The sequence below is a fragment of the Oenanthe melanoleuca genome, unplaced genomic scaffold (genome assembly GCF_029582105.1).
Source record: "Oenanthe melanoleuca isolate GR-GAL-2019-014 unplaced genomic scaffold, OMel1.0 S276, whole genome shotgun sequence".
Taxonomy (NCBI): Eukaryota; Metazoa; Chordata; class Aves; order Passeriformes; family Muscicapidae; genus Oenanthe; species Oenanthe melanoleuca.
This window is the reverse complement of record NW_026612925.1, coordinates 1-24999: the sequence shown is the minus strand read 5'-3', so window position 1 is coordinate 24999 and position 24999 is coordinate 1. Positions and strand designations below refer to the sequence as shown.

Here is a 24999-nt window from a genome sequence, read left to right as displayed (position 1 = left end):
ATTAAAAACAAGGGTACATTGCAATGGTCATTTTGGGATATCCCAGAATTAAATATACTTTTGTGACCTTTTGAGTTCTGTCTGTATGTATGCATTAATGTAAGTGTGACAATTTCACATGTTTCTTGTGTAACAATGTTATGTTTTGATGTCTGGTAAAAACTGAAAGCATAACAGCAAAATTAACTTTATTTCTCTTGGGAATCAAATTAATTGGATATGTTGCCTTGGGAATAATGCTAGCAACTTCCTGTTTGTCTTTGCTTTCTAAATTGTTGATATGAATTTGAGGGAATACGGACATATATATTAAAAAATGCAGAGTATCTAGGAAAATAACTGTGTTATCTTGAGATTAAATGTTTCACTGTGAAAATGTGCCTGCTACATTCCCAGAGATGTTTTGTGCACTATTCCTTAAGAATGGTTTGGAAGCCAGCCCTTTTAGGGGCTGGGATTGTCACCTCTCTCAGGTGCTTGGGATGGTGAAGAAAAAGCTATTGTAGTTTTGGGCAGGGTAAGATTCTTTTCTGAACAGGAGGGATTTTAGATGAGTGATTCTGGTGTATATATTTAAAATACTTGGAAGCTTTACTGTGGCTGTACTTTTAAATGCCATCTAGCCTGGAATAATGATGATTGTGGGTTTTTTTCTGTTTGGGTTTTTTAGGAGAGGTTTTTGCAATATGCGGGAGCTGCAGTGCTTTGGGAAATTGGAATCCCCAAGCTGCAGTGGTCCTCCAGCCTCAAGATGTGTAAGTTGGTTGTGATTTTTGGTTTTCTTTAAGGGATTATTATTTTTTTTCTTCTTTTTTGAATTTGTTTTTACTTGCTCCGTTTGAAGTAGCTGGAGTTCTGTAGCAAATTTATTCTTATTTTGAGTTTATAAACTCTTGAGCATGTACTGTTAGTAGAACTCCCGAACTCCAGTTGCCCTTGAGCACTTTGAAAGCTTAGGGATATGTTTAAGAAAATATGAAACTTGGGTGTGCTTTTCTAGTTACAGATGATGCTTCTGCTGTTGTGGCTGGCATCTCAGTAGTTTAACTTGTAGGTACTTGGAGTAAGAAACTGCTTTGGGGCAATTCTCAGTCCCATGGCTGTGCAGCAGGTTATAGTAGATGTAAAGGATAAAAAGAAAGTAAAGACTATAAACAAGTTATTATTGTGCTAGAAAGTGATGGGGAGGAGATTATTTAAACTGAAAATTTCATGAAAATTCTTATGGGGAGGGGATGTGTATATAAGCAAGAGTGTATGTAGAGAAAGGTTAAATGCAGTGGAAGAATTCAATATTATCTTAAAATGTTGCTAGCCATTACGTGATGCAGGAAAATAGGGCTTGCAAGCTGTGTTTGTAACTCTGTCAGTGACTTGCTGTGTGATCTTGGATGAGTCTCTGAATCACTTCACCATGTTTTCCCCATCTGCTCAATGGGGATGAGAATTCTTATTCTCTTAGAGCACTTCAGATCTGTCGATCAAAAAGCTCAGTTTCAATTCTAAGTACATCTCCTGTTCTGTGCAGATTTGGCTAAGGTGCTTTGTAATAACTTTCCTTACAACAATACACTAGACTTTATTTTAGAATATTACTTAGACAAGTGTCTGAGGTGGCTGTTAGGCTGTATTTTCAAACTTTTGGTTGTTTTTTTTCATTTTTTTCTCCACAGTGCACTTGACAGAACCTGGAAAGCTGCTGTAGAGCTTCCTAGAGGAGTTCCTGTTCAGTATCGGTATTTTAAAGGATACTTTCTAGAACCTAAGGTATGTACAATCACTTCTACTTTAAGTTGGCTCGTCCCCAGTAAAAAGTCCCCTACTTGAAATAAAAAAAGGATTTCCTAAGTTAAACATGAGGGTTTTTTAAAATAGGTCTTGAATTGCAGTATGGGAAACATTAAAACATTTGTGGAAATACTCACAGTTCACTTCTGAAAATACATGACTGTATACTGTTAACTTTAATTATATTCTCTTCTTTCTTTTACCAGTGGTAGAGTTCTGAAAATTTCAGTGGTAAATAAATCCCTGACATTTTTATAAAGCTTAAATTATATGTTTAAGTTCTCGTAGTTAGAATTGAATATGGATTTAAGAAGAGCATGGATCTCAAGTGATCCATGGAAGGAATGTGATAGTATGTGATATCTAAGTGATAGTAGAGGAAAAATGCTTAGTGTAGGAAGTGCATTAAAATTTTAAAACTTTTGAAAATCAGTGCAGATTTGTTTCTGTGAAGCATGAGAAATATTAACCAGATTTTGTGCTGCATAATTAACGTAAGTTAGTCTCTTGAAGTGTGAAAAGGTGAAACAAGGGATGAGGCATCCCATTGTTTTCTGTATGTTTGTATAGAGGTATTTGCACAAACACTCAAGAGACAGTGTTTTTACAGTCCTTGATGTCAAAGTTGCATATGACTTGAAGTTACATAAATTAGAGTTTAATGTAGGTGGCAGTGTATTGGTTTGTAAGCATTACACTAGGTCAGGGGAAAGTTTTTCAGATGGGATGAGGCTGCATCCAGGAAAAAGCTGGGAAAATAAGCAGCTACTCTTGAACTGTTTTTCATAATAACAAGCAATAACCTTTAGAAATTTAATCCTGCCTTTGCTGTTTCTTATTCTATTAATGTCCTGTAGCTGTTCACCTTGGGCTTTAGTTCCTCATTGAAACTGGGATTACGAAGGCTGTAGCTAAATGTGCAAAGGAGTTGCAGAACCATCTCATCAATATCTTTTAAAAATTACAAATTACTGTCAAGAGCATGTAAGTTTTTGTCAGCCTTTTTTCACAAAGAAAATGAAAATTAACAGAGGTATCATTTCAGTATAATACTGATTTCAGGTGAACTACAGTTCTGGTTTTTCATTACAGCATATAAAATAGTACAGTCAGAAACTGGTATTTAAATTGGTACTTTGAGGCAAAAGAAGGGAAGGTCAGTAATAGATTTCTTTTGCTGAGGTCATACTGAGGCCAAAAGTAGATTAATTCTTACAGCTCAGCAGCTCTGATGGGACTCTTACTTTTTTTTTTTTTTTTTTTTTATTTATTGCAAATGGCCCTAAGTTTAAATGTACGTAACGGCACACTTGAAAAAGCAGTTAGTGAGCAGAGGCTGAGCCATAGATGATACAATTCTGTTTTACCATTTGCACAAGTTTACCCTCTGTATTGGCCAGTGTGTTTCTTTGAGTAGGTGCTCTGTATCGTGCACGCTTTATGCACCGTGTGATGCAGAGTCTGCCAAGGTAAGTATGAATTTTATGAAATACCAGCATAAAGAGCTCCTAAACGTAAAGAGCAGGAAAAAAGGAAATGACCCTACAAAACAAAGTATGTGAGTTCCTGGGGTACAGGGTTATCAGCTTAGTGGTGTCTGGCTTGTACCTGTTAAATGCACAGGATTTTATTTCTTATACAATTAAGTCTTTCGAAGAAAAGAAGTCCAGGTATAGTGTTTTCTTCCTCTTTTTGTAAACCTCTTGAAGAGCAATGAAAAAGTAGCAGGAATATGTACAATATAGTGCAAGTGAGACAGTACATGGAGAACTTCAGCATTAAGGAAATGCTGATAAGGAAAAGATACTTTTAAGTTAAATGATTCCGCATATTTTTATTTTCAATTTTTTTTTCATTAGGCATTGCATGTGAATAATCTCCTAAATTTGACAAGCTGGCAATAGATGATCTCTGGCACTTAATTATTTTATATCAGTTTTATGTGTAGGAAAATAACAGTGTAATCTTAACTATATGTACGAGTCTGAGTGTATGAATTTGACATCACATAATTATAAATCATGTTGAAGACAGACCCACCTGAAGTTAGTGTTCCTTTCTACAGCAACTTCATCTGTTAAGATTTTTGAGTTGGACAAAGTGATGGCAAAGATGGGGGTGATACATATTTACAGAGAGAGATGGTAGTTCCTAGATTTGCCATAGTAGTGCTGTAGGCTGGATGAGGAAATAGAATAATGGACTTTAAAAAAAAAAAAAAAAAATGAAGTCTTTCTCCCCTCCCTTTAAGAAGATCAAAATTTGGTCTTAAATTTTTTTTTTTACTTCAAGGGAAGTATGATGTAATGGAAAGTCTTGTTTGTAGTGAAGCGTATCGGTGTTAACATAATTGTGGTTATGTAAATAGATCAGGGTTTTAAAAAATTACTCAATATATTGAAATTCATAAAATTTTTGCGTGAATACAAATATATATACAAAGAACATTTTACTATAAAATTGGTGTCAGGTCTTGGCTCCTGCATATCAAGAGATTTTACTGTGTTGCAAACATTTTGATCTTAAGCATTTTAAAAGAAAAATAATACACGTGCTTGGATGAAATAAGATAGTAACTTAAACTATTTTTCTCGAAGTTGTTCTTTCCTGGTACCAGTGAGCTCCCTGTGAGGATCTTCCTGGGTTTTATTCTACACTCGCTTTCTGTTTGTGGCAGAGACAGAGGTGGTGGGTTATGAGGGGGTTTGTGTGAGGCACACCAAAACTCTCTTGGCTGGAATTTGCCTTTTGTGTATCTTACATTTTAGAAGAATAATTTTACATACATTGTTTGCATGATGCATATTAAAAACCTTAGTAAGAAGCACACCTTATTCTGTTCAGCTGTGTTCTGTATTTGCTTTTGAAACTGTAAATAAACATACAGGTTCAGGGTTACTTCTTTCAAGGCAAGTGTGAAATAAGGTATCTGTGCATGTAGCAGGATTTCAGAAACTGGATTGGAGGACGTTTTTCACTCTTTCTGCTTAATTACAGAGATTTCAAATGAGAATTAAATTTACTTTTTTAAAGTGCAAGTAAATAAATCCATTTAGTGCCTGGATTATGGTAATAAAGGTGAAACTTAGACCTAGACTCCTTAATTAATGCCTTAGAAAAGCTTTTTGTAGGTTAAGAACCCATGGTTGTCATGATAGTAGCAAAGGACTTATCATCTGCTGAGACAGCAGATTGTGTGTGAAACTGTTATTGGAAATACTAGAGCTATAAAATCTTTACTGAGCTCAGCATTTCCTGCCAGGTGACTTTTATGTGCTGCTGCCTTGCAAGTTAGATATGATGGCTGAATGGCTTTAGTTATTCAGTTTAGTGCTTAATCATTGTCTTCTGCATGGTACAGAAATCCAGAGAGATTTTTGTAAGAAATGTAGCTTTAGCAATTAAGTCTAATTTAGCTGTTTCACATTATTGAAGTAGATTATTATACTTGAAACATAGTTGTAATTAGTGAAGCGCACTTGGATAAATGTGTTTGTGTGACGTTTTTAAGATTTGGTTTGGGTTCCCCCCCAGTGCCTACTCTATTGTGTTGCCTTAAAGCAGGAGCCTTAGAACTGATCTCCTAAATTACCATTGGAACATCCACAGAAGTGTTTTCATTATTTAATTGTACTGAGTACCCAGGCACTTCATGCAGATGGTGCATGTGCTTTGCACCTCTGACCCATTATGCTAGATAGGCATTTTACCCTTCATTTCAAAAGTGTCTAATGATTGCTGGGGAGGGAGGCCCCAGCTTCTCATAATGGAAGAGGACTTGATTTTTAAAGAAAGTTCTTGAATGTCCTTTAAAAGCTTGAAAATTGCATCAGATACTCAGCTAATAAAGATCAAGAAACATAATGTTTGTGTTGGCTTTTAAAAAACCCAAAGTGTCTGTGTTAGTAGAAAAAGATCCACAGTGCCAATTACCTCAGTGTGTGTACTGCCTGTGAGATGCTGGATGTGACATTTGAATAGATGCCCTTTTAAGGCTGTCCTCTAGAAAGTCTCCTTTTAGGCAACATTACCATACTGTTAGTATTAATGACATCATTTAATTCTGCTGCTCAGCTGGGCTGCTTTTCAGCTGTGGTCGGTATATACACAGAAATGACATTACTATTTGACCTCATTGTAACAATGGCTTCTGTTACATGTAATTAAAACGTTTTTTAAATGCTTGTAAACTCAGAGATGGTCCAAGCAGGGATTGAGATGGTTCTTAGTGTTGCTTGTGCTTCTTCTCTAATCAACTGCCCTTTCTTTCCAGGTAGCTTTGCTTCGCTCTTCTTAGTATGGAAAATGTTGAGGGTTCCTGGGATTAAATGCACAGTCAATCCATTGTATTCCTTTCAGGAGAGGAAATTGTGCTGAATGTTCCCGGCATGGTGTCCTTATTGTTGGGATAATATTATTCAAATTAATTCATCATTTTAACAGCTAAATTTAGAATGGACAGTTACAGTAGTGTAAGCAATAAATTGATATTTTCATACAATACACTGGGGGATTTTACAAGGAAAAACCTTTGCTTACCTTCTGTAGAAAACAGCTTAATTCACGTTAGGAAGATTTTCATTGCCCAGGTTCACAAACTGTAGTTGTGCATGCGTTAGTGGGAGCTGCTGTCGGAGATCTTGCATGTCTGCATGGTGGGAGTAGATGACAGCCTCCCTGCTGACAAACATGGTTTGCAGCTTTAGAAACTGTCATTAGGCAAATGTCACTGTGCTGTGAAAGAAGGGGAAAAAAAGTGAATACTTGCTTTTCTAGAAATCCTAGGTGTGGTCATTGTGGCAGCAGTGAGAAGTTGAACTAAAACTACCCTGTAACAGGAATAAACTGGAAGCAGCAATACAATTTTATTTATATTTTACATGTATTCGTCTTTAAAACATAACTAAGCATATGTGTTTTATTCTGACATGACCTTTAAGTGTGATGCCTCTGAACGCATTATGAGCGTTGTTTTAGCTGAGACTCACAGACCAATCCTGTCCTACTGAGCACTTGTTAAATGTTTGGTGTTTACTGTTAACCCTCCCAAAGGCATGGGGAGATTAAATGTGGTCAGTGTATGGCAAGAAATCCTATAATAAATAAATGCCTATAAAGAATTTATTGAATGAGCTGTAATGGGACAAAGCATTATGGTCCTGTGTAATTTTACTGCTGAGTTTGAAGCTTGTCTGGATGTCCCTGTGGGTCTGAAATCTGTTTAAACAAAAACCTAAAGTACTGGGACAAGCTGGCACTGAAGTTTCCATTTCTGGCAATAGTAGCAATTTTTTTAAAAAGTCAAGGGTTATTTAGCCCCAAAACATCGAAATGCCAAATTGCAGCTATTTGACAGTGGTTTTTACATCTGGTAGTAAACAATTGTATCATGCTAGGAGAAACTTCTCAGGGTGACTGAACTGGGAATCAGGCATGTTCTCTCTGTTGTTGTGGTTACCTAAAAGCTTTTACCTAGAAAGCTATTTCAAAGTTAAATTGTTCTGAAAGAAGAGGTTGTGTACTGTTCTGATTATCTGAGTCTTGGCTATGTTTGTTAACAAATGTACTCTTTTGGTGGACAGTATTTATTTTTGATGAAAGAATCTAATTTATCCTGCACTAGCTGGAATAGACTTCAAGGCCTTCATTGCTGGCTGATTGGATCAATTATTTATGTTTTAATTAAGCAACTTAATTAAATAACTTGCTTTCCAGTACCACAAATAAAATAACTGTGTTTTATAGTCTTTGAATTTGGTAAGGCAAATTTTGAAGGAGAACCCACCCCTGCAACTGCTATGTGCATGAGTAGATGCTGAGTGCTGTTTGGAATTAGAGACGTCGGGTGTGTTTTTCATAAACTGCTGCTGTAGCTTGAGAACAAAGTGAGCACTCTTAATGAGTTTATTTTTTTTGTACCAGAAGGAAACTAAAGTAGTCCAGCAGAGTATCTGTTAGCAGTAAAGGTTTAATGATTCCATGTAACTTCTCTGCCATATCAGACTGTCACAAGTTTTGTCATATGTATTCACAACACATCAGAGTCATCAGCAGTTGCAAGGGTAAGAAGCCTCATCTGTTTTCTTTCTCTCCCCTTCAGTCTCTCTCTCTCTCTGTTCTCCTCTCTTTCTTCTTCTTCTGTTACTTCCTTAAATCTCTAAGTTTAGTTCACAACCATCCCGGACAGCTTCATGGGTACAAAGTCAGATCTAACAAAAGAAATTATTGCAGACATTTAACTTTTAAATTACAGACTATCGATGGTCCCTGCGAAGTCATAGTTCACACGTGGGAGACTCATCTACAACCACGATCAATTACCCCTTTAGGTATGGGCATCAACTGCATCTGTTTGAGGCATATGCATAAGATTGCTGATATGCTGCACACTGATTTAGAGGGATTGATAGCTATAGTTTTAAAATACTTAAATTTATTAATGTGTGGGAGGTATAGACTTTTTCTTTGCACAACATGGGCCTTACTCTCAAAATATATATGTATATATGCACAAGTGGCTTCAAAATGGAGTGGATGTGAAATTCTTTGCTGTCATCCTTAAGATTATGTGGGTTGGTTTTTTTTATTAATTTGGAACTGTAATAATTTTCTGTAAGTTTAATTCTTTGAGACTAAGGATCCATATTATCTTTTTAGAGAAATTGAGGGGGGGGTGTGAAGTCACTGCTGTTTTTATTTAATTACTGTTTAATTAGTAAAATTTTAAACCAAAAATGTTTCATTAGGGTAATTTAAGTAAAGGAATTAATGACAATAGAAATATGAATGGACTTATTTATCTGGCAATTTAGCAGAAATGTATTTTGCTGAAGGAGAGGGTGGCATGCAGACTTGCAAATAAGTTACTAATGCTTTTCTGAACAGGGGAAAAGTTTGAGGTTTAAGAGTGAGTGAAATAACCTTTGAATGTAGCTTGTAGTTTAGATCTCTTACGCTGCTATGGCATGTTTTATGCACTGTCTTTCCTAGCACATGAAAAATGTTATTTTCCCCACACTTAGAAGTTCACATTTGTTAGGAAGTCTTCTAATTATTTGAAGAAATGTCTTTTAGAAGGAAGGTGATGACAAAGAAACTTTTTGTTGCTCATTAATAGTACCATGATCATATTCTGTTCTCCCCCTTTTTTTTTTTTTTTAATTTCAGTTGAATTTGTAGGGTTTCTATTCCTGTAAGAAGGTTATTTCTGTATTTGTCAGTAACTGGTAAGAGAAGCAGCCTATCCTCTGTTAGGGCCTAGACTTTCTCTCTGAATTTAGATTACTTCATTCTAAATAGTTGGGATTTATTTTTCCCCCAAGTGATACTCATAGGCAGTTTTTAAGAAAATTCAGCTAACACAGTATATTAGTACTGGGTCATTTTGATCCTAAATTGTTGCCTGTGATTATTGAGAAATTAGGTTAGGAGCTGAATTATTCTCCAGGGAAAAAAGGATTAACCACTCCAGAGTCAAAATTACGTGAAGTTTTATGTTTTGAGAAATGCATGGTTTTTTAGACTATCACAGTTCTGTTAATGCTGGTGAATTTACCTAGTGCCTTAAGATTTCAGTTCTTAAAGCTTTGGGAAGAGTAAGGATAAAACTTAAGAGTGAACTGAGCATTTTCAACATTTCATGCTAGGTTGGTTTCTGTCATGTGGGCAGAATAAACATTTTAATTGTGACTAACTCAATTTAAAAGCTTTTAATGTGTAGCAGGACAACTTTCTTATATGTCTGCAAGAAAATTTAATGTCTTTGGCATTACTTTGATCAGTAAAGCATCTTAGATACTAGTGGGATGTAGTTATCAGCAAAATACTGCAGCAAGCCAGAAAATTGTGCAACTATTTTACTCTCAGTTCAGATTACTTGAAGTGAAATGTGGTATTTTTGTGTGTTGGTTGTTTTTTTTTTCATGCAGAAACTGAGAAAAAGCGTGAATTGAGATCAGTCTTTATATAGAAGGTTGCAAAAAACATGCTGCTTTTGTCTGTTTCAGTTTTCCTGCCTTTTTTTAGATACACTTATTAGAAATCAAATGGAAAAGTAGAATTAATTTAACTTGGCAATGATTTTTAAATGTGAATACTAATTACTTTTTCCATTCTTTACCATTCCTTTTAATTCTAGAAAATGAAATTACTGTCGACGATGGAAAGTTTGGAATCTGTAGTAAGTGAGATATATAAACCTTTATTCTTTACCATGAATTTAATTTAAACAAGGTTAAGTCTTGTAATTGAAAAATGTTTGAGATTATGGGTTTTGAGAAGAGTTGCCTATGATAGTTTTCTGTGCTTTTCCAGTTACTTTTGTATCCAGCATTTGTGAGTTCACACTCAGGTTGTTATCCCTTCTAATGTTAATAAGAGACTGCTAGGAAGAATTGAAGTGTTGTCACTCTCATGGTCTAAAAGGTTGAAATTTGGGAACTTTAAATCATGAGCATGCCTTTTTTGAAAATACAGACAGTCTTTGCTTCCTCTTAATACCAAGCCTTAGAAAAACTCCTCGTGCCTGGTAAAACATAACCACTCACACTGAATGTACCCACTCTGCCTCAGTTGGAGGTGCAGCAGCCAAAAGGTTCTGCTAAGCCCTCATCTCACGTTCTTGTGTGTGCACAAGTGTCTCACTTCTGGCAGTTCTCACCCACCTCTCGCTTAAAGCTCAATCCTCTGAGACTGAAAGTAACCTTTTATCATACCTCATAAATCTTGTCTTTGAGCTTTTCTGTTTTACCCTCATATCGTCATCAAATGACAGGTTTGGCTCTTTAGGAACTCGTCAAAACTGTGGGGTTTGCTTCAGCACCCGGCTTGCACCTTGTGCTTCTGGTCCTCCTGCTTTTAGTCTTTCCTTTTAGTTTTGGTGTTCAGGGTGAGGATTCTCCATGCTTTTCATCAGAACTGCTGCTGTACCCTGCCCTGCAGATTTGCACTGATTATGATGAGCTATTGGACATATCTGTATCTCATCAGGAGGGATGAGCCCCTAATTGCTTATGAACCTTTAGAGTTCCTGTCACTATTATTTCATGTGTTGGGGGATCCCAGGACAAGGGAATGTTACTCAGTGCTATCCTGCAGGTAGTTTACGCAGGATCACTGTTCCTGTTTAATCCCCTTAAAAGCCAGCAGACAACTGCAGTATCTGTTAGCTGTTTTGGGTAGTTCAGGAATACTGGGGAAAGGTTGCACCCAACTTGTTGCTTTGCATTAGATCAAGGCTAATGATAAGGAGGATTATCTGGAAGATAATGGCAAGAGGAACTGCCTAGATCTCCCTAAAATAAGTTACTAAAATGTCTTCTTTCTGTTTGGCTTTTGATAGATGGTATTGAAACTGTGGATTCTGGGTGGCTGACATGTCAGACAGAAATAAGGCTACGTCTGCATTATTCTGAGAAACCCCCTGTACTGATATCTAAGAAGAAATTCAAAACATCAAGGTTTAGGTAAGAGCCTGCTCATCTCAGTATGCAATTTAGCTCATGTTAATTGTCAATACTGGTGATATCTTTTTTGTACTCAATGCAGCCTTTAAATTAATTTTGAGTTGCTAATAGCCCAATTTCCAGGTGTTAAAGCACAAATACTTACTCCAAACTTGTCTTGTTGGCTGAAATGGTACTGTTCTTAGGTTCTTACTTAAATCAGGTTGGTGCTTTTCTCTGCAGAGATGCCTCAAAAAGCAGGCATTATTATAACTCCACAGTCAATTGCCAGAAATGGGTACCTTAGCCCTGGTGTTTTGAGGACTGCCCTGTTGCATGCAGTGGATAAGGATTTGCCTGGGTGGTTGCTGTGGGTGTTGTGGTCAGCAGCTTGATGTCCAAGTGAAATCCAGGGATGATAGGTGTCCCTCAGCGGTTGGTGGTGTTGGTGACATGGAGAATAGGATGGAGTGTCCCTTCAGTAGTGTGCTGATGACACCAGCCTGAGGGGTGCAGTCACATGAAGGGGAGGGATGCCATCCAGAGGGAGCTTCACAGGCTTAGGAGGTTCAAATCTCACCAAGTTCAGCACGGCCAAGTGCAAGGTCCTGCATTTGAGTTGGAGCAATCCCAAGTACAGGCTGGGTGGAGAATGGATGGAGGGCAGCCCTGAGGAGAAGGACTTGGGAGTGTTGGTCATGAGAAGCTCCAGCATTGCTCACTTGCAGCCCAGAAGGCCAAGTGCATCATGAGCTGCAGCAGCAGCAGTGTGGCCAGCAGGGGAGAGGGAGGGAATTCTGGCTCTCTACACTGCGCTAGGGAGACCCCACCTGGAGAGCTGCATCCAACTCTGGGCTCCTAGGATAAGAAATACATGGAGCTGTTAAAGTGAGTCCAGAGGAGACCACGAAGGTGCTCAGAGGTCTGGAACTCTTCTGCTGTGACACAGGATGAGAAGTTCTATGTTCTTTGGCCTAGAAAAAAGCAGACTCTGGGGAGATCTTTGTAGCAGTCCTTAAGGAGAGCTGAAGAGGGACTTTGGACAAGGGCCTGGGCTGACAGGACAAGGGAGAACTGCTTTAACCTGAAAGAGGACATGGTTAGATTAGATATGAGGACAGCATTCTTAAGTGTATGGGTGGTAAGGTACAGGCACAGGTTGTCCAGAGTTGTAGGTGCTGAATCCTGGGAAGTGTTCAAGGCAAAGTTGAATGGGGCTTGGAGGAACCCACCTGGAGTGGGTGTCCCTGCCTGTGGTATGGGGGTTAGAACTAGATAGTCTTTAAGATCCCTTCCCAACCAAACCATTCCATGGATCTGTTATACTTGATTTATTTCTTTTTTTCCAGTTTTGATTTCCCCTCGCACCAATTGCAGATTTGCTGATAAGGGGAAGGTTTATTTAATATGATGCTCTTCTGTGAGATTTAATACTTATATTGTGTTCTCTACAGATTTGCCATTTTTCATTGAATGGTGTAGCAGGTAGAGAGAGCAATTTTTGAAGCCAGCTTCTTGTTTAAATTAAATGGTTGAAATAAAACTTGATAAGCTAGATGCATTCACTAAATCCTCTGTCGTAAAATACTGTATCTGTCCAGTAGCTTCTGTCTCTGTTACTCGCTTCAGCAGTGTCATTTTTCAAGTTTCTGGAGTACCTGTGTTGTGACTTTTTTTTATGAGGATATATTTCAGTGTGGACTTGGTGTAATAGGTTTCCATGATTGTAATTATTTCTTTGAGATATGACTTCAGTTTTATGGGTGACTTGGCATCTATAAATGATAATCCTGGATCTCATCTGCTGTGCCTATGATGCAGGAAGGGATTTGGTTTACTCATGTGTACTTAACATGGCTGACATAAATAATTTTGTCTGGAAGGTTTGCTCTGTATGATAAAGGACTCTGGGTCTTATAGAGAGGCTTATGCTTCTCAGTTCAGGGTTTTTCAGAAATCCATTCAGTTTAAATGCTCATTTAGGATTTTTCAAGGGACTAATTACTTCAGCCTATATTACTAATGTCTATTAGAGTATACTTATCTGTCTTATCAGAGAGACATATCAGCAATCACCAATGTTCAAGCCTTGATCATGATGATGACTGCTGTTTTCAGTGCTTTTCTTTAGCCTGTAGGCATTATGGGTGTCAATCTCACAGGAAGGCTGTCTAACAGCCCAAATAGTCTGGTGGAGTGCTGCTTCTCAGACCACTAGTAGAGTTTTCATATTTACCCAGGTTCAACTTTTAGCAGTGACTTGAGCACTGAGATCTGACTAAAATAGGATTTAGACAATGGCTGCAAACTCTTGCTTGTGTAATGAATCGCTGTATGCAGTGCTGTTCTGTGAGTGGTGGAGTTGAGAGGAATTCTTGTATTCCTGCTCAAGCTTTTTCCTAAATATTTATCATTCACAAAGCCACTGCAGTGACCTAACCATTTGTTTTGTGTTTCTGGTTGAGTAGAGTAAAATTGACCCTAGAAGGCCTAGAGAAGGACTATGATGAAGAGGGCCAAGAGAAGACGTCCCCTACTGTCCCTCAGAAAATGGCAAACACTGTGGAGTTCTCCTTAATCACCAACGACGACTACAAGTGTCGGCACACTCAGCCAGACTGCGGCTATGCTTTGCAGCCAGACCGGTGGATAGAATACACTATACAAACCATGGAGCCTGATAACTTGGAATTAATATTCGATTTTTTTGAGGTACGTCTCTTTACCTCTAGCAACTCCAGTCTGCCTTTTGGAGCTCAAGTCAATTATTGTGAAGATTTCACTGTTGAAACAGAGCCTGATGTTCTTGATCTTTGGGATTTGTTTACACTAGTATGAGACTACTGACTCCCAGCCCATTTATTGAAAGTTTTTTGTGAGCCTTCTTGATGTGACGCAGGAAGTTTTTCAGTTCTGCTTATTTAGAAGTCAGTGCAAGTTAGACTTGAATCTGTGTGTGCAGTACTGCATGCTGTTAGGTTCACTTGATACTAATCCTTTATCAGAGCTAAGTTATGCTTCTCCTGCTTCGACCTATACAATGTGTATATGAACTGGTTATATCACAAATTATTGAGTCTAAATTTTTATATTTTAAGCAAAAGAGATTTCTCTGAACTAACTCATGCAGATTAAAACTGGATTCTCACTACTGTGTCTGTTATTTTGCACTATTTTTCCCCTGAAAGATCTTAATATTTTAATTACTTTTTAAAAGAAACTACTTACACAGAATAAAGTTTTTTAAGCAATCTCTTTTTGGTCTGAAAATGCCTTCAAGATCACTTACAGTCATAATTGTGAAATGTCTACATAGTTCCTGACCTTGACTATGGTCAAGTGCACATTCTGTGTATTAGTTATTCCCTGCAAACATATACCAAGTTTTTTTGGCATTTTAAGCATAAATATTATTCCAGTTAATTTTTGTTCTAAACAGGACTTGGGTGTTTTAGAAGACAGACTATTCCATGCATGCTATTTTTATCTGAAAAGCTTATAAAATACAAGGGGTGTCAAAGAAAAATATGAGTTTTGTAGATTTCTGTCAAAGTTTTCATTTTCTTGATAGTAATTCGTAACTCACTGTTACATTAAACAGTTTTAGCTGAAATGAGTATTCTGTGTATCACAAGAAACATGTGTTGTGTTTTGAAGAGCAAGCCAGAAGAGTTTGTGTAGAATTCTCACTCACAGCTAACTGTAGGAGTTTTGGGTTTTTGTTCGTTCTGTTTTTAGGAGGATTTAGGTGAGAAGGTGGTACAAGATGATGTGCTCCCAGGTCACGTAGGCTCTGCCTGCCTCCTGTCATCCACAATTGCGGAACTCGGAAAGAGCGCTGGAATTCTTACACTTGCTATTATGAGCAGAAATCCAAGGAAGACAATTGGAAAAGTTAGAGGTACAGTTAATACCAACAACAGATGCAGATAACTTTCCTCAAAGCCATCTGCTGTTTACTGACATGTGAAGCATTACTTCTGTTTTTCTTGCAGTGGATTACATAATTATCAAACCAATCCAGGGATACGCTTGTGATATGAAGGCTTCATATTCAAAATACTGGAAACCAAGAACAACTCTGGATGTTGGACATAGGGGAGCAGGGAATTCTACAACAACAACTAGGTAAGTTTGTTTGCATTTTATACTGGAGAAGTTGTTTTCTGTCACTGAAATCAGTTGAGGAAGTGGACAGTTTAAAAAGCTGCAACCCATAGTCATTTACTTCAGTGTCAAGTTGTGGGTATTCTCTAAAACAGAAACTTCCAATCTGTATTTCTGTTATTTCAATTCTGTGCTATACTACATCTAACAAATCCTTTTTCTTGGCTGTTGTTTCAGGCTTGCTAAAGTTCAAGAGAACACCATTGCATCCCTGAGGAGTGCTGCTAGTCATGTATGTACACACATTTTCACACACACTGAACTTGTCTAGTGCAAGCTAGGTTGGCTTGTGTGCTTAATTTGCATTATTCAGTATAGTGAATGGTAATTGCACTGATGTAAATTTGATAAAATCACTGTGGAATTTGCCTGAATTATGGGAAGTTAATAGTAGATCAGACTCTCATTCTCAAGTCCCTTAAAAAATCAAAGCTTCTGTTGAGCATATTCTGGTGGTATTCTAATGCAGGGAGAATTTTAATCTCAACCATGAACAGACAATTTGAAAAAAGGAATAAAATTTTGGCACTGCTGGAATCTGTCAGCATCCTCTCAGGTGGTAAAGGTCCTGCTCAGGGACTGCTGTGTACTGAAGCTTGCTGTTTGAAAATGTGACTTGGGAGCTGAGCAGGTAGAATAAACCAATCCTTGTTTTGGTGCTTGCTGCAGTGAAGACTTGAAATCCTAAGACAGAACTTTCATTTTGGGAGATAATAGCTCCATGTGCCTAATTTCTTTGATGGAAGTGGTCACTTTATTCCTTCCAGTAATCTTGATCACTGAATTAAACTGTAGCTACTAAATTACTGTTTTGAGCAGTAGGTCCTGTTCCCTCCATGGACACTACAGGTTTATAGACAGCTTTTAAAATGCTCACAAGAAATATGCATTGAGGCAGAAACTTGCTGTGGAGTCATCAGCAGCATCACCAGAGAAATGCTTTCGTCTATTTGCAGATTGAAAAGGCTGAAAGCCACCACTCTGAAAATATTCCTGCTGAGAAAAGGGCTGAAAAATGTCCTATTTTCCCTCTGTGCTGGTTGAAAAAGTGGGTGTCAGGGTAATAATTTGATAAATGGTATTCTTGGAGGCCTTCAAAGTAATGATTTGCAGACAGTCAATATAAGTGAAAAAAACCCCAAGCCTGTTACTGTGTTCTTCTTTCTTTCTGGCCCTCCCTCTTTTCCAAAAGACTGTACTTAGAGCTATTGTGTTACTCACTAGTGGCTCCAGAAGTTTGTTCCTATATGGAATATCTCCCTAAAGCCTTGGCAATATGGAACCATCACTTGTCTCTTGGTATGGTGGTAGGGAGGAAGGAGGAAGATGCCTCAAAGTCATCTGTGTTTAAAACATTTGTGTCTAAAAAATCATCTTAGTCTTTCTCTGTAATCAGGTTCACAAGACTTGAATTGTACTAGAGAGTTTACAAGATTAAGCAAGATAGATACATATATGTATGTTTGTATTATGGTAATTAAGATAATAAATATAATTATCATTAATAATCAATTGCTGATCATGGTTTAACTGCTAACAGCCAGTTGTATTCAACTTCTGCTTGATGTCCAGGACCTGTGAATACTTCACAGTGCTTGCATTCAGTTCTGTAGTCCTTTAATGGGCTTTTGTTTTGTTCTGTGTTTTTTTCAATTTTCTGTAGGGAGCAGCATTTGTGGAATTTGATGTACATCTTTCTAAAGATCATGTGCCTATAGTATACCACGATCTCACATGTTGCATGGCCATGAAAAAGGTAAAGAAGATAATATCTGTATTTCATGTATAAATATGGTTGTTCTAGAAATGTAAAATGTCAAGCTCTCATAGAAATAATTCTGGGGACTCAAGGGATGGAATGGGAATAAATATGCAGTATCACTTCGTGCATAGAACAGGGAAGTTTTTTCCTTTTGATGTCGTAGCAACAGCATTTCAGGTGTGTGGTTTGGCACTTTTCAAGCCCACATTGTAGTTACCATTTAGCTTCTTTCTGACTTTAGATTTGGAAGAAAAAACCAGAAAACTGCTGTATTCAGTGGTGCTTATGGGGCCTTCTCATACTCAGGCCTCAATGTTTGCTTTCTGTCCTGTTCTGGTTATCTTCCCTCCTCGTTCTGTCAGTGAATGCAGAAAGAGATTGCAGGGCACACTGCCCTGTCTTCTTGGCACTGAGTCTTGTGTCTTCAAACTCCCACACCCATTGCAATATTGCAGTTTATAAGAAGCTTGATTTTGAACAGTTGTGGAAATGGAACTTTGACTGAGGGGAATGAATATTCAATGTATCTTCACTCAGTATTGTCTTGCTCAGGAAAAATTTCTTAGTGAAGAGAGAAAGTGAGAAATGGACAGATTTTTTTTTTTACACCAGATCTTTATTTTGGGAGTGGTCTGCCTGTGTGTTTTACCCCAGGATATTTATCTTTTTTTATTAGTTTCTGAGACATTTGATAAACAGCAGTAAACTGGACTGCCTTGGAATATTTTTTTACTGCATTTCTTTACTTGCAAACATCTTTCCCGAACACATTAACCAATCAATAATTATGCTAATATTTTGAGAAGAAAGAACTTCAAAGCCTCTGACTTGCATGGAAGACCGAACACTGAGTTTTTCTCAAATTGATACCTGTTTTATGTCTTTAAGTGCCTGTGTTGTCTTGTGAGGACTGATTATCTTAATCATAAGATATCACTTGTGTCTTTATCAATAAAATAGGAAACATTAATTGCTTTTAATGCTACTGTATAAAAAGCGTGCAGGCTTTTTTTGTTATTTTCAGTGATGCTTAATTATGTGTTGGTTCTCTTCAAAGAAACTGGATACAGAGCCTTTGGAACTGTTTGAGATTGCCGTCAAAGAACTCACATTTGATCAGCTGCAGTTATTAAAGGTATTGTTACCTTGGCTAGTACAATATGCTGTGTGTAGAATTTCAAATTGTGTATGAAGCTTGGAGGTTTTGGGAGCAGCTATAGTTAGTTCAGGAAAGTACAGTCTTAAAAATTTTACAAGCAGAATAATTAGGCAATTCAAAGAAAAATACTTTTTTCATTTTTAAAACTTGAATAAATTTCATTACTTTTATTCTTTAGAAATACGGTATCTAATTTTCAAATGTTAAAGGGACTACATTGAACTCTTCTACCTTCCAAGCAGAAGTGCCTGTCCAGATAAAAAAAGTCAGGGGATGAGTGGGTTCCTGAAGACCCTGCTGAGGTGCTTGCCCTCAGTCAAGGAAACCATCTGGCTGGTCCAAGAACCATATGATTCTTTTTACTTAATAGTACTTGGTCTTCTCCTTTTTGTGGAGAGAGAATTCAAGTGGAGCAAGGTAGTTGGCTGTCTGGCCTAATTCTAGCTCAGTGTGTGTGACTGTAATATTAAACAGGTCAGCCTTCTGCTGGATTGAAACACAGAGGAGGGATTAATGTTCAGACTTCTTCTCATCTTGATGTTGAATTATGGATTCACCCTTAACATGATTTCTGAATTTTCAGTGAGCATGTTTTCAGTCTGGTTTTGAGCTTTTATTGAGATCTTTAAAACAGTTTGAAAGAAAATTGTGATGTGTACTACTATGTCTTTTATTCTTTCACAAATTACTGAAGCTGTTTCCATAATAGACTTTTGAACTTTAAAACTATTTACAAACAAAATTAGTTATGTTTTACATGTAGGAACATGTGGGTGGAGTGTTAATGTTGCTCTTATGCTCTTCAGCTGGCTCACGTGACAGCCCTGAAAGTCAAAGATCGCAATGGTATGTACTAGTTTGGAAAGAGTGTTGGGATTGATTTATTACTATGTAATTATATAAATTCTGTGATTGCTTGTTGTTAATCACATTTGTCCTAAACGTTTCTAAATGCTTACGTAGTTAATTTTGTACATGCTGTAGAGTTCTTTACTGGGAAGGAAGTATCTGAACAGAAGTTACTCCCTTGGGAAGCAGGGACAGAAGGGTAGAAGGCAAATATATAGATCAATATATATTTCTGAATAATCATGACAAAATTGTCACTAATGTTTCCGCTTCTCCAACTGTACCTTCAGCTCTTCAGAACTGCTGACAAGAACTTGGGTAACTGCTGTAGGATGTCTTATCAGTACTGTTAATTTTTGGCATTTATCCCCTTTGTGGGGACAGCAACTTATCTCACAAATCCTACCTGTATAAGAAAAGATTAAAAAAAAAAACCAAACAAGCCTTGATAGCCAAGGATGTAGTTCACTGAGTGAAGTGATATAGGATGGGAGAAGCCATTCTGATATATATTGTGGTAAGGTTTTACCAGGAATTGAATACACCATAATGGGAGTATGTCAGTGTCAGAGGAAAAGGTGTAGGCAATCAAAAGGGAGACCTGATTTCATTGGTCACACCTAAAGGCCTTATGATTTTGAGCAAGTCTTTTCTTGCTGGTGTTACTGGGATTATGCTTCTGTTTTCATTCAATATTTTTTATTTCTTTCCAGCCTCTTTTAAAGATGATGAGAACTCTGCTTTTGAGATGCAGCCATTTCCTTCTCTGCAAAGAGTAAGTAGTGAATATGGAGCAAGATGACTGAGGAACATGCAAATCTATGTTTTTACTTTCATCTTTGCACACATAGCAAGGGATTTTGATTTTTTGGTTTAGGCCTCCGGTATCAATGCTGTAACTGAGAACAGGGGTTTTATTGTTGCACACTGGAGGGTTTTCAGGGCTTACAAGTAACAGTCTGTGTGTGTTTCAAGCTTCTGAATTCAAAGCTGTGTATCTCAGGGTACAGTCAGTTTTACAGCTGGTTAACATGTTGGCTTTGCCTGTTAATACATTAACAGTTGTTTCTAATTTTGAAAGAAACCACACCTGGCCTTTGGCAGTTCCTCGAAGTGTCTTGGCCATCTCTCAGAGCCAGACACTGAGAAGTGTTGAGTGAATTTCAAGTGTGTTTCCATTTAGGATTGGTTTGTGTTAGCTCCACCTTTTGAAGTCACCTTGCAAATACTACTTCACAAAAATTTTACATTAAAGAGCTTTTATCATTGTAATGGCAAGCTCCTGGATTTCATACTTAAGATGCTTTTTGCATTCAAAAGAACTTTCTGGAGAAAGAAAACCATTTTTTGTTTAGGAGTACAAATGGGGCATTTCTCTCATGTGTTAAGGTGAACTTGACTCACAATTGTACCTTGTCAAAATCTTGTCCTTAAGATTTTATCCACTTTTATGTATTCATTAAGTTTAAGTTGGAGTAGAAATGGATGTATTTGTGTGTTGTATAAAATGTTAAAAACCTAGGACTTTTAATTCTACTGTTAGACACCATTAACATTAAATTCCAGTATATTCTCCCAACAATTACGTTCATAGTGCTTTGTTGTACTCCTTTGCTGTGGGGTCTCTTCATAGTAAAATTTTCTCCAGGTCCTGGAGTCTGTTTCTGATGAAGTTGGATTCAACATAGAAGTAAAATGGATCTCCCAACAAAGGGTGAGTAAACATACACCTGATTTACTTTGATTCTTTGGCATTCTCATGGCCAAAGCTTGTAATTTGATGTGATAATTTATGATCTGCAAAGGCATAATTTTTGTGGGGTTTTGTGCCCCCTTTTTTTTTTTTAAATAATGTGGTGTTCTTAAACTGGGGCTTTAGTAGCACCACTCCAACAAATGAACAAACTTATTCTTAAAATGATAAAAAGTATTTAAAGGATTGGGTTCATAATGCAGCTCAGACTGCTTTTGGTAGGAGACTCTTTTTAAAGTCAACAGATTACAACAGGGCAGGCAGGAAAGTCACAAGAAATTCAACCTCTCCTGGCCCAGTACAGGAGCAACTACAACATGGTGCAGTAATGCAGGCAGCTGCTTCCTTCTAGTCAGCAGGGTTGCAGACTCAGCTGAATTGTGCAGCACTCAGTCCAGAGGTAAATGGTTGTAAAGACTGGGATTGGAAGCCTGCTGTGGGGGAAGGAAGCTAAGGAGAGTGGTAGGTGGAAGTCAATATGCTAAAAATAAGAGTAGTTGCTATAATTGCTGGTCTTCAGGGAATTTCTTTGTGTTTTTGAAGCTATAATAGGCTTCTTAGGAATGCATTGCTTGGATGGGGAGACAGAATTTTTCAGTGAATTTTACTGCTGTGAGAATTCAGCTGCACCTCTCAGGCTGCCAGTCCTGGAGAGCTGTAACCAGCACTTAAACTGAAGGATTGATTTTGTGTTCAGACTGGCCAGCTGACTTCTCACTTTGCTCAGGTTGACTGAGAGACTGTTGCTGGTTTAAAATAATTTTAGTAACCATTAATTTAATGACTCAAACTTGTGCTTTCTTTTTCTAGGATGGACAGTGGGATGGCAACTTGTCAACTTACTTTGATATGAACGTTTTTCTAGATATTATTCTGAAAACTGTTTTGATGAATGCTGGAAAAAGAAGAATTGTGTTTTCTTCTTTTCATGCAGATATTTGTACAATGTAAGTTAAGAAGAGAGAAATAATGTACTTTGGTTTTGAAATTTATTTTTATTTGGTAAAATTTACTTTGTATTTAAAAATACACACCAAGAAATAAATAGCAGGTGTTTTGCTTAGACATAAAATTTGGGTGCCAAAATAGTTGAGAACTGGAATTGAGACCATTTTTCCATTTGAAATGAGCCATAAATAAAATACAAGAACAAAGTCATAGTGGATTTCTGGATGCTTCACTCTTTCTTAGCACAACAAAAAGGGTCAGGGTTTCTTCTGGTATCCCAAAGTCTTTTTCAGTCATACTTGAAGAGTGTGCAAGCCTAACTTAGGAACAATTCATCAGTATCCAGTTTGAAAAATGCATTATTAAGGTTAGGGGCTGTATGTTAACCATGTTTAGAAATTCCTATTGTGGATCTTCATGACCATCATGAATCTGTGCATTTAAGAAGAAAATTACAGAATTAAATGGCCTTCAGGGATTATATATAAACATTTGAGGATGAGGGGCTGAGTTCAACATCAAGTCTAGCTTCCCTTAACCTGTGTGGTAAGTGCATTTGAGCAGTTTGTCACACAGTTTGATGCTAAACTGTGGGAACATTTCCTTGCACCAGCTAGGAGCTAGGAGAATATGCAGGAAAGAGAAGAATTCCCCTCGAAACAGTGAGATAAAATTTTTATTTTTTCGGTTTTATTTTTTCATTTGCTACTTGTGGGCTTTTTTCCTGACAGGATCCGACATAAGCAAAACAAGTATCCTGTGCTATTTCTCACCCAAGGGGAATCTAAACTCTATCCAGAGCTTATGGATCTCAGATCTCGCACAACTCCCATTGCCATTAACTTTGCACAGTTTGAAAACCTGCTGGTAAGCTGACAAGTTAAAATCAAACTAAATTATTACTGCTTGTTTTAAATCTATAATTTTTGACACTAATGCTTTAAATTCCAACTAACCTCACAAAAGAAATACACTAATATTGGGTAACTGCCAAAAAACTGTTCATTGGTTTAAATGCTTTTTAATACAGTGTTTTAAAAATAACACTATAAATAAATTACAATTGTAGTAAATAATTTTTTATTATTATGGATAAAATAAGTAAGAAGCTGCTAGTGTCAAAATATTAAAAAAGCTGATATAAGTGTTTCAGAGATGTGGGTTTTAATTGAAGTCTTTTGTATTTCAGGGAATTAATGTGCATTCTGAAGACCTCCTGAGGAACCCAGGGTTTATTAAACGGGCCACATCCAAAGGCCTGGTTATTTTTTCATGGGGTGATGATGCAAATGACCCGGATAACAGGAGGAAGTTGAAAGAATATGGTGTTCATGGGTTGATATATGACAGGTACTTAATTGTGGGTTTTTAAAATAATAATCATAATCATCAAGCTTAGAAACTGTTATAAATTCATTCTGGTGAAATGTTATGTTGCTGCTTGCTTAAGTGAGTACAGAAAGCACGAGGACCCCATAAACCCAGATCAAGAGCAAGTCTAACACCAGTTCCCACTCTTTCAGCTGTATATATGAAGCAAAATAACTTTTGTTTTTCCTAAGATCAATGTAAATGTAATTTAATTCTTTAAAGAACTATTGCATGGCATACATGTTTAAGGTGCTAATAATAGTCCTGATAGTAATTTTTAAGTTATGTATGTGATATGGTGAGGAAAACATTGTTTGACTGGAAGTTTCAGCATTCTACATTAAGCTGTGGAAATAGTTAACACAACATTCTGTTGTGTTTTAAAGCTGTGAATTATTTTTCCTATTAAAATCAGCTTGGAGTGACTCCAGGGCAAACTGCCAAATTAGTAATTTCAGAAAGTAGCTGTTATATCCAAAAATTCAGGTAGAGACATCAGAATACTGTGTTAGATGTTTGAACAAAAGTGTTGTTGTGTTACTTGGTTGCTTACAAAAACCCAAAGTTTTAGCTCTTTTGTCTCTGAAGATTACAAATTCACAATTATGGGATGAAGTTTAATTTGAAAAGCTGTATTAAACTAGAATTTTTGAGAGATAAGAAGATAATTGGGAAAGAATTAAGTGTAACTGAATTTTCAAACTACAGAAGGCCTTCAAACCTTCTGCTTTAGCAAGAGTATTGCTTTGTATATTGTTTAACCTGGGGAAAAAAAACCAAAAAAACCAAAGAAAGGGGGATCAGTAACTGTCAAAGGCTCTGTTTTATAAAGTGAAAACTGAGAGTTAATTTAATCATATCTAGGGGCAAGAAATCAGATATATTTGCTCCTAAAGTTCTAGGCTCTCAGTGTAAAAAAAAAAAAAATAGTTAACTCTCTTCAATCTGTAGTTGACTGCTGAGAGTCCTTTTAAGGTGGCTCCACTGCTTCTCAGATTTGCCAGAGGTGTCATTTCTTGTGCTGTACAGAATGTCTCCTGTTCATTGGCAGTAAAAAAGGAATGACTAGGTTTTTACACTGGGGAGTGCTGTGTGCTGCACCTCTGCTGCTGCTCAGGATTGGAGCCCCCTTTAGTCAGTGGAAGATACCTCTGGGCTGGAATGCAGCTGAAACAATCCTCTAACCTACATAGTGTGCAGTCATAGGGTAATGGGATTTTATTCTATGGTATGCATAAGTTCAAGTGATACATTGTTAGTGGGGTGTTTTAATCAAACACTGCTGCATAAAGTCTTCGTAAAATGTCTCTTCGTCTCATGTCTACTAGTCCAGCCTTCCAGAGTTGTTAATTACTCCTGGTGCAGTGGATATTCACTACTATGGTAAAACACTAAAGCAGGTGACAGCCTAATTTCTGACTTCATGTTACTTTTATTGCTTTAGATACTCCACACTACTTAAATGTTGTGGCATTTATGTTGAGGCTGCAAGTGTCACTTTGTGTCCTGTTGTACTGTTTGGTGTGTTTTCAGTTGTAGTAGAACAGTAGAACACCTTTAATCTCTCTTTTTGATAACCAGCCAATTCATTGGAAAGTTGAATTCCCTTGTAGATTTAACTGAACAAAAAATTCTTAGCCTTCCTTCACTGTTCAGTTCATCTGGATTCTTAATAGTGTTCATCCCTCCTCTCACTGCCTGCCTCCTCTATTACTTCCACTTCAACATCTTCCCGTTTTTTGGAGAGGAACCCCAAAAT

The 24999-nt window shown here is 37.2% G+C and overlaps 1 protein-coding gene across 1 annotated transcript; it reads left to right on the top strand.

Moving 5' to 3' along the window:
* Positions 1–670: 670 nt before the first annotated feature.
* GPCPD1 (glycerophosphocholine phosphodiesterase 1) lies at positions 671–24136 on the top strand (the record flags this gene model as incomplete). Its single annotated transcript, XM_056516106.1, has 17 exons — positions 671–755; positions 1674–1767; positions 8042–8117; positions 9926–9967; positions 11129–11252; positions 13700–13943; positions 14970–15132; positions 15227–15359; positions 15576–15630; positions 17062–17154; positions 18218–18295; positions 19126–19165; positions 19882–19943; positions 20817–20882; positions 21732–21868; positions 22601–22736; positions 23059–24136. Coding segments are annotated over 17 exons (1811 nt in total), but the record flags the coding sequence as incomplete, so codon positions are not given.
* Positions 24137–24999: the final 863 nt, after the last annotated feature.